Below are 10,671 nucleotides of genomic sequence, written 5' to 3'. Positions count from 1 at the left end.
ACTCTGCTTTTTGTATGCACTACTTACAAACAATGTGCAGTACATATACAATATATAAAAACTATGAATTACCATACATATACACGTAGTTATATTTAATGGACGATGCTATAGAGTGTGTACATGTGGCAAAAATCATTCTCTCCCTAACATATAATGAAAAAGATTATTCTCTTTCAAATATTTTTATTTAACTTAATTATTGCTCACATGAACATACATCTACATTAGTACACAAATAAATTTTTGTCAGTTGATGTTTTTAAATTCGTCAGATGAAATTATCTTTAATTTTATGTTATTTTTCAGCTTGTTTTCTTTAAGAATTACCTTATTTCCGGTTGTATCACCACACCCTGTACATTTGCGTCCATTAACCTACCAAGGAACGTTCCTTGCACGAGCCATTAAGCACCTGTTCATTTATCCAAATTTTCACGGTAAATAACGGAATGAGGAAGACTTATTAAGAAATTTTTGACTCAATTTCGTATTCATAATTACCATATGGTTATCCGTCAGTGAACACTACATTGTATCTAGTAATAATAAGCTAGTTGTATGGCTATAGTTACACCTCGTTCAAACACGTATGATTTTTAGTATTAAACAATCTTCTTTTCAGGAGGTATTAGTTGTATTAAAAATATCTTGCGACATTTCGCAACGATTTATTTCCTTAATATTCAAAATATTTATACTATAGAAGTGAACGAAAAGAATGCAATTAAAAATAGTTGTCAAACATCAATATTCTTTTAGAGATGGCGTATAAGAAGTCATCACACAGAAACGTCTTCAGATAATATAGAGCATGTAAAGAGAGTAACAAGACAATTAGGATATAAAGTTCAATATAGTTAGACGTGTATATGTATGATATAGTTATACTGTATAAGTTTTATACATGTTTCCAGATATACATATTAAGAATTCAATGTAAACATCAACCTTTTTCCACAAAAACGAAAATGGTTGAAGTGAAACATACATATACATACATAAACATACATAGACGTACATAGACGTACATAGACGTACATAGACATACATAGACATACATAGACGTACATAAACACATAGACATACATAACATACGTAGACATACATATACATACATAGACATACATAGACATACGTAGACATACATAGACATACATAGACATACATAGACGTACATAGACGTACATAGACGTACATAGACGTACATAGACGTACATAGACATACATAGACATATATAGACATACATAGACATACATAGACATACATAGACATACATAGACATACATAGACATACATAGATATACATAGACATACATAGACATACATAGCCATACATAGACATACATAGACGTACATTCTACCACAATAAGCAGTTGAATAAAGTTCAAACATCACATCACGATAGAGTTACATACATATACACTCTAGAAAATTTCACTACATCAACTTGTGCCTGCACCAATTTACCTCGATCAAATCTATCTCCTACCTACATCAATCCCCGTATTCTGTACTTAAAATTAATGATCACTCAATAAATACTAAATATACTGCACAAAACTTGGTCCCCAAGTGTACGCATATGATAGCGTATCAAAATGGCTGACTATTTAGCTAAGAAATTAAACATGTGGAACCAAAGGTATCCACAACGCTTTTTCCATTTTGACTACTATTTTCGTATTCCAACGATAGTAACTGTTGATTTATGGGTCAGATATGAATTCGAATCTAACGCGATTCAATTGGCACCGAGTGGCAAGGTGGCTTTCGAAAGTGATGACCCCGCTCAGATGCGTGCAGGTGCTTCCTCCTCGTAGGAACATTTATATACGTATGGAACAACACTAATGCGATGGAGATTAGCTTAGGTGGGTTCCCATGAACTATTTTTGAGCTTGATCGTTGTGCTGATCTGCTGTTATATACGCGTTGTGTACATACGTGCGCGGGCTAAGGTTGTAACAGATAATTAAGAAGGGGATAGAGAAGAGGTTGTTGGATCGCTAATGAGCTTCTGGAATATTATCGATGCTCAACGCCGGTGCTTATAACTGCTCTTCAACTAGGATTGTAAATTTTCCGTTGTTCACTGACTTCGAGGGAAAGATGCCCGATTACGGGTCGGGAATATAATGGCGATTTTAAAAGGCGCCTGCGTTGCCAGCGGATTGAATGAAGCCCGAATGGCGTTCACAAATGCAAAGCTATTCAAATAATTCTTTCCTACAGGCTTGATTGATGTATAATTCATAGCAAGAAATCGTACGTTTCACGGTTTCCTTTTTTTCTGCGCGTAAGTAAGCGAGGGTGGTGTACCTTTTCGTTCGAGCAATTTCAACGAGGCCGAGTCCACGAGCAACAGCGTTTCCGTGACTTTTCAATTTATTCATCGCTGACGGTCACACATCGTGAGCTGCTCAGGTCACAGGTGAAGGATTCGAACACTCCCTTCTCTTTTTTTCCTTGCTGACGCGTCTTCTTCTTCTTTCTAGTCACTGCCGAACGGTAGCGAGTTATTAAAATAGTTTAGCAGAACGCGATTTAATCGCGAAATTACAAAAAAGATTACCGTCAAGGTAATAATACGTGACCGAATAATGAATTTAAAGCGACCAGCCAGGAGTTATGCACCTGTTGAACGCGACTCGCGGCTGGAAATACACTGCAAATATTTGTATTTGTCGAGGATACAAACGGCCATTTTTTAATCTTACGCGAATGAGGTGCAGGATATTCTACAGCGCGAGAAATAAAAATTTCGAAGTGTAGTGGGAAAGATACGAGAAACGAAATAAGAAAAATGACAGGTGCGAATTGTGTGTGGAATGTGTGGATTGTAATATGCTCTTCTAAATTTTGAAGTTTTTTAAGTTTTACAGTTGCCGGATTTCTGAAATCTTTGATTTTGCAAGTTTTAAATAAGTACATTCGCAAGCTTCTAATTTAATAAATTCATGAGTGGATAATTTACTAGTTTATTATTTTTAATTACTTAGTTTACAATTTATGTACATATATTTGTAAATTAATAAATTTTAATTTTGAATCTTGAAAGCTTTTAATTTTGGAATCCCTAAATATTATAAATACTCAGGAATCTTTCTAAATTTAAAAGTCTCCAAATTCATAATTTTTTAATATTTGAAATTTATATATCTCGAAATCTTTGAATTTCCAAATCTCAAAGTTTACAAATTTCAAAATTTCAAAATTTCAAAATTTACAAATCTCAACAGTTTCAAACTTCTAAATTTCCAAATTTCAACAGTTCCAAACTTCCAAATTTCGAAATCTCAACAGTGCCAAACTTCCTAATTTCCAAATCTCAAAATTTCCAAATCTCAAGAATTCCAAACTTCCAAATTTCCAAATCTTAAAATTTCCAAATCTCAACAGTTCCAAACTTCCAAATTTCCAAATCTCAAAATTTGCAAATCTCAACAGTTTCAAATTTCTAAATTTCCAAATCTCAACAGTTCCAAACTTCCAAATTTCCAAATCTCAAAATTTGCAAATCTCAACAGTTCCAAACTTCCAAATTTCCAAATCTCAAAATTTGCAAATCTCAACAGTTCCAAATTTCCAAATTTCCAAATCTCAACAGTTTCAAACTTCTAAATTTCAAAATCTCAACAGTTCCAAACTTCCAAATTTCCAAATCTCAAAATTTGCAAATCTCAACAGTTCCAAACTTCCTAATTTCCAAATCTCAAAATTTGCAAATCTCAACAGTTCCAAACTTCCTAATTTCCAAATCTCAAAATTTGCAAATCTCAACAGTTCCAAACTTCCTAATTTCCAAATCTCAAAATTTGCAAATCTCAACAGTTCCAAACTTTCTAATTTCCAAATCTCAACAGTTCCAACCTTCCAAATTTCGAAATCTTAAAATTTCCAAACTTCCAAATTTCCAAATCTCAAAATTTGCAAATCTCAACAGTTCCAAACTTCCTAATTTCCAAATCTCAAAATTTGCAAATCTCAACAGTTCCAAATTTCCAAATTTCCAAATCTCAACAGTTTCAAACTTCTAAATTTCCAAATCTCAACAGTTCCAAACTTCCAAATTTCCAAATCTCAAAATTTGCAAATCTCAACAGTTCCAAACTTCCTAATTTCCAAATCTCAAAATTTGCAAATCTCAACAGTTCCAAACTTCCTAATTTCCAAATCTCAAAATTTCCAAATCTCAACAGTTCCAAACTTCCAAATTTCCAAATCCTAAAATTTGCAAATCTCAAGAGTTCCAAACTTCCAAATTTCCAAATCTTAAAATTTCCAAATCTCAACAGTTCCAAACTTCCAAATTTCCAAATCTCAAAATTTCCAAATCTCAACAGTTCCAAACTTCCAAATTTCCAAATTCTAAAATTTCCAAATCTCAACAATTTCAAACTTCCAAATTTCCAAATCTCAAAATTTGCAAATCTCAACAGTGTCAAATCACAAAATTTTCCAATTCTCCAAATTCCCAAATTCTAAAATACCCAAAAATCCAATAAATGAATGAGTTTTCAACCACATGTATAAAAAAACAGTATCTACTCTAAATGTCTAGTTTTCACATACGTCGCAGTTTTGTACTACCTTAACAACGCTTTCCAGTTTTTGAAAGCCATTTTCAAACGTCCTTTACTTCTCCATTCCTACAAAGATCTACTAATGACCACAGTACTTATTCCGTTCCATTTTATTGGTTGATGATTTGTCCGATTTCAAAACAGTCCATTATAGTTTGATATTCCATGTGAAAATGAAGTCCTACATGCGCAACGTCATGTCTGAATTGATCCACGAAGATAAAGAATCACAAGGAACTGTTAGACGGATGTTCTGTGCCCTTTAGTTTGATTCACAGTTTGATCGTAACAAGAATAGCTCGAGTACATTTACATTTTGCATGTTCTTCGCGGGAAAATTTTCACGTGATGAGTAAATGAACTACATTTTTATGTATGTTTTGTTTTGAAATAAAATTCAGAAACAACTGTTTGATATGTGGTATTATTTCAACTAAATAGTTGATTTGAAATAAACTGGGTGGCAGTCAATTTTTTTTATTAAATTTGGGAAATTTAGTAAATTTGGTAAATTGGGTAAATCTGGTGAATTTGGTAAATTTGGTAAATTTGGTAAATTTGGTCAATTTGGTCAAATTGGTCAATTTGGTAAATTTGGTAAATTTGTTAAGTTTGTTAAGTTTGTTAAATTTTGTAAGTTTGTTAAATTCCTTAAGTTTGTTAAATTTCTTAAGTTTGTTAAATTTCTTAAGTTTGTTAAGTTTGTTGAATTTCTTAAGTTTGTTAGATTTCTTAAGTTTGTTAGATTTCTTAAGTTTGTTAGATTTCTTAAGTTTATTAAATTTCTTAAGTTTGTTAAGTTTGTTAAATTTCTTAAGTTTATTAAATTTCTTAAGTTTGTTAAGTTTGTTGAATTTCTTAAGTTTGTTAGATTTCTTAAGTTTGTTAAATTTCTTAAGTTTGTTAAATTTCTTAAGTTTGTTGAATTTCTTAAGTTTGTTAAATTTCTTAAGTTTGTTAAATTTCTTAAGTTTGTTAAATTTCTTAAGTTTGTAAATTTCTTAAGTTTGTTAAATTTCTTAAGTTTGTTAAATTTCTTAAGTTTGTTAAATTTCTTAAGTTTGTTGAATTTCTTAAGTTTGTTAAGTTTGTTGAATTTCTTAAGTTTGTTAGATTTCTTAAGTTTGTTAGATTTCTTAAGTTTGTTAGATTTCTTAAGTTTATTAAATTTCTTAAGTTTGTTAAGTTTGTTAAATTTCTTAAGTTTATTAAATTTCTTAAGTTTGTTAAGTTTGTTAAATTTCTTAAGTTTGTTAAATTTCTTAAGTTTGTTGAATTTCTTAAGTTTGTTAAGTTTGTTGAATTTCTTAAGTTTGTTAGATTTCTTAAGTTTGTTAGATTTCTTAAGTTTATTAAATTTCTTAAGTTTGTTAAGTTTGTTGAATTTCTTAAGTTTGTTAAATTCCTTAAGTTTGTTAAATTTCTGAAGTTTGTTAGATTTCTTAAGTTTATTAAATTTCTTAAGTTTGTTAAATTTCTTAAGTTTGTTAAATTTCTTAAGTTTAAATTGTTATACTGTCTTTATTTTAATTATGTTCCAACAGCTATTTTGGTCCTCCCCAAGTACTTTATATATAAATGTTAGATCGATTTATATACACCACATACATATTTCAAAAACGTTGAAGCAGAAGTTAAAAATATTTTAATAGAAACTACTCCTTGATAACTTATTCAGTATTAAAACACGGAAATACTAATCACAGCTTCGCGTTCCATAATTGGCCAAATAGGAAACATTGAACCAAGACTTTTTGACGAACTCGAAAAAATTACTTGGCGAAAACTATTGCAACGTCGGAAGTGGCAATGCCCGAGAAGCGTACGGTTCTCAAAGGGTTAATTGGGCATAGTAACTCTTCAGGTGACCAAGCTCCATGGGAGTGGAACGAAGAAAACCCAGTTTTATGTCTTGCATTAACCACTTGTATATATATATCTTTATGTTGTATCAGCTAATTTATAAATATGTAATCGGCCATCTACGACTCCCGGTATGATATTACCTTAAATGTTCTTCGCAGATACGCTATCGGCAGCATTTTTATACAACGACAGCGGAAAATTACTTTTTTCTTCTGCGAAAAATAAATACGTTACGTAATACTGTTCTTCTTGTTACGATCGTAAAGCAGGGTGTGAGTACAATTAATCGTGGCTGATATGAAAAAGTTGTAAAAAAGCGTTCTGTTCCTTTAAACAACAAATTTCACGGTGTAAGCAGATTTTCAGATAACTACATTCAAAACTTTTATGTATATGTACATAAAGTACATTTATTTTCATTAATTTTTATTTTTGCAATGTTCTTAAGGGTGTGAGTAAAGTTTATAATAACAAACTTATTGTATAATATATAACTGTAAATTTATATCATAAAATCATCTCAAGATTTTATTTGTTAAGCTTGAAATTAAAATGCAATAATTACTATTTTATTTTTATGTCATCAAATTTTTATTTTTGCAGTATTCGGAAGGGTATTAATAAAGTTTATAATAACAAACTTACTGTATAATATATAACTGTAAATTTATATCGTAAAATCATCTCAAGATTTTATTTGTTAAGCTTGAAATTACAAATGCAATAATTACTATTTTATTTTTATGTCATCAAATTTTTTTTTTGCAGTATTCGGAAGGGTATTAATAAAGTTTATAATAACAAACTTACTGTATAATATATAACTGTAAATTTATATCATAAAATCATCTCAAGATTTTATTCATTAAGCTTGAAATTAAAATGCAATAATTACTATTGTATTTTTATGTCATCAAATTTTTTCATAAAAATCCATAAACTGTATCTCTTTAGAAGCAAATAATTTTCCGAGATAAGTGGTAAGTCAGCACCTCAGAACAACACGAAGTCTGAAGTTTCTTCATGGAAACCTATAATTCAAGACTCATAAAATACATTTATACATTTTTATTTAAAATTCAAATTGACTTCATACCAAACAGGTACAGTATCATGTTTCATTAACTCATCTATATTAACTTTATTTAAACGGCAATTGATTATGCCGCCTTTGTTCGGTTAATATACTGTAGCCATTTAATTATATTTCATTAGGCAGAATCGACTCCGTTATGAATATTCATTTGACGGCTGGCTGTTATAGTGTTAAAAATTAACGGCATTATAATTCCGTCCGCAGTCTCAATGTTGAAGTTGCTTGATTTATTCAATTAAGGCGCGAATATCACGGAAGTAAATATAATTAGCAGCCTCGAGAATAGAGATGGGGCGTAAAAGTATGTGTGATTCTATTCCAGAAGCTTGATGCGTCGTCACCAACAATTTTTCCTTTAAAATTTCCCATAAATTTTCCTGCTTTACTACTGTTTGTTCGCGTCACAGTTACGTCGATTAAAATAAATTAATCGGCAGAAATCGTTAACGGGACTGTTTACTACTATAACTGATTAAACACATTAATTGTTCAATGCTGATTTGAAGTAATAATCGGTGATATTACAGGAGATAACCATATGTGTACATATGGTTTTTCTTTGACTCATGACATGAGTAATAGATATTTGCTCATTTAGTATTTTTGAATGTTTAACAATAACAAACTATTAATGTATGCATTTTACGAAGCTTTGCTATTACCTCGAATAGTCAGTTCGTCACTCACATATGAGCATTTGATATCACATTGATTTTGTGACAAACGAATTCATTAAAAATTAATAACAGTCCGTGATAACATAATTCAGTGTTGTAGCTTCTTCAAAAATATGGTTGCAAGAGCTAATATTAAAACACCATCTGCGTCATCAAATTTTTTGAAAATATCGCAGAGCATCTTCACGGTCGAAGTCCACGTTCCTACTTTAAATTCGTCTCTGTTAAAAAGAAGAAAGACTGACTACGCCGTTGTGTAAGACGTACCTGTTCGGAACCGATTGTCCAACTCGTAACCCGAGTCTTCATTATGCTCTCTGTCTCCAATCGCGTGTGACAAATTATTCCTGCGTCACATCCGCCCGTGCCCACTTGGAAAACATTAGCCTCTAAAATCGTTCTCTTCGATATTCATCCAGGTGCTCGTCGATACACGGAAGAAAAAGAATCTAAAGCGAACGGAAAATTTGGCGGAATCTTATCTGCGATCGGTCAATTTGATCGCGAAAAAGAATATTTCCGAGGATGAAGATAGCAAAAATTCTCACGGTTATAGAGGGCGGAAGCGTGGCGAAGAAAACATAAAAATAGATGCATAGGGTGGCGGATAGGAAAAAAAGTATCATCCTTGCGTGTCGAGAAGGGGGCTGAGGTCGCGAGGAGTCGAAGAGCAACGTGGCCGAGGTACGAGAGCCCAGAAACACACACACGCATACGATATACCGTGTATAAAGTCAGCACTCAGGATATTTCGTCATTTCCTGCTTCTCACGCGATACAATCTAAATTAACTATGTTCGCTTGGCTAGGCCTCCTCCCTCGCAAACGCTCGCATCTCTCAAGAAAATTTCTTATTTCCTAGCGAGGAGGAGGGCACACGGCCGAGGTGAAACGACGCTGGGAGACCCCTCTCGACGAGGTCGACAGCTAGAACCGAGACGACGTTCAACAGGAAAAAAATAACAGTAGAAAAAAGTAGCGGCATCGCGAAAATCATTTTCGTGGAACTGAACGGTAAAACACGATCGATGACCAATTGATTTCTTTAGGAATAATCTGTTTGCAAAACAGATTATTTTGTGTACTTCTTATTCGTGCATCGATTACCAAAATGTTCAAATGACGGTTCTGGTAGTATTAGGTAGCAATATTAGGTTCTGATAGGAAACTAAAATGCGTTTTTTATTTCAAGTTGGATTTGTTAAGGTTCTTTCGAAATTTGTGTTGATTTTCATTGAGACGGAGGATTTATATGTATAATAATGTATGTATCTTAGCGTTTGTTATATTTAATTTCAAAGTATGGATAGTAGGTTTGGTTAGGTTGGTTAACCCAGGACATAGTGTTTCGTAGACTCCGGCGATTGAAAGAAGATCAGACTGTTTATATGATAAGTAGATTAATAGTATTGGATTAAATATTGAGTTAAATGGGTCATAGCATTGACACTGAACCTACTAGCGTATAATGCCAGTTTATTTTAAGTTGAGAACAAAATAAACGAATATATACATCAAGGAACAAGGTGAGATAGTATACACGTTGATTTTTCTGCTTCGAAAAGATTAATGCATGTTTCGAGAAAATTATTTGAACAAATTCTGTGATTTACAATAAAACCTTGAGGATCAGAAGCTATTTAAAATAAAGAAGTTGAAAACTAAAAACTGTTTGAAATAAAAAAGTTGAAGACTAGAAATTGTCTAAAATAAAAAAGTTGAAGACTAGAAACTGTCTAAAATAGAAACGTTGAAGACTAGAAACTGTCTGAAATAAAAAAGTTGCAGGCTAGAAATTGTCTAAAATAAAAAAGTGGAAGACTAGAAACTGTCTAAAATAAAAAAGTTGAAGACTAGAAGCTGTCTAAAATAGAAACGTTGAAGACTAGAAGCTGTCTAAAATAAGAAACTTGAGGACTACAAACTGTCTAGAACAAGAAACTTGAGGATCAGAAACTACGTGAATCAAGAAACTTGGCGGCCATATTGCTACGGCGGTTTAGTGTTAAAGAGGTTATAGTACACTAATGTCATTTCCTGATTATATAAGTGCAGTTGCATATATCTATTGCAAAACAAGGTTGATTTAGAACAAAATAAATGGTATGTATAATGTACACAGAACTGTATACCATTTGTGTGAATGAACATAACCTAACTAAATGTGGTACTATTTAAGAATGAGTCTTCTAAAGTGACGATTTTAAGTAATTCGTAAATTGTTCAGTGTAAAAAATGTTCCAAATAAATATTGCATGGTTTCACATATAGTATTGTAATTGTTTTCGTTATTTTGAATGAGGTATTCAGTATTTTTTCCTCGATCTGAAGTTTGTAGAGAAGTTGCAAGAATTGCACAGAAGTTTGTATAGAAAAGTATTAGCAAAGATTAAAATTAATGGTCAATGAGATATTTTTAAATTAATCTTTGTATTCAAAAATAGA

General features: G+C 31.7%; 1 protein-coding gene across 1 annotated transcript in view; it reads right to left on the bottom strand.

Moving 5' to 3' along the window:
• Window positions 1–2,374: 2,374 nt before the first annotated feature.
• oaf (BRICHOS-like domain-containing protein out at first) overlaps window positions 2,375–10,671 on the bottom strand; it is a 174,399-nt gene continuing 166,102 nt past the window's right edge. Inside the window, exon 5 of the mRNA XM_076528959.1 lies at window positions 2,375–2,502. Within this exon, the coding sequence (XP_076385074.1) occupies window positions 2,390–2,502 (113 nt within the window). The 3' untranslated portion in view covers window positions 2,375–2,389. The remainder of the gene's footprint in view (window positions 2,503–10,671) is intronic.

Source organism: Megachile rotundata, chromosome 2 (genome assembly GCF_050947335.1).
Source record: "Megachile rotundata isolate GNS110a chromosome 2, iyMegRotu1, whole genome shotgun sequence".
Classification (NCBI taxonomy): domain Eukaryota; kingdom Metazoa; phylum Arthropoda; class Insecta; order Hymenoptera; family Megachilidae; genus Megachile; species Megachile rotundata.
Note: the sequence above shows the minus strand (reverse complement) of the source record. Positions and strands in the feature narration are given on the sequence as shown.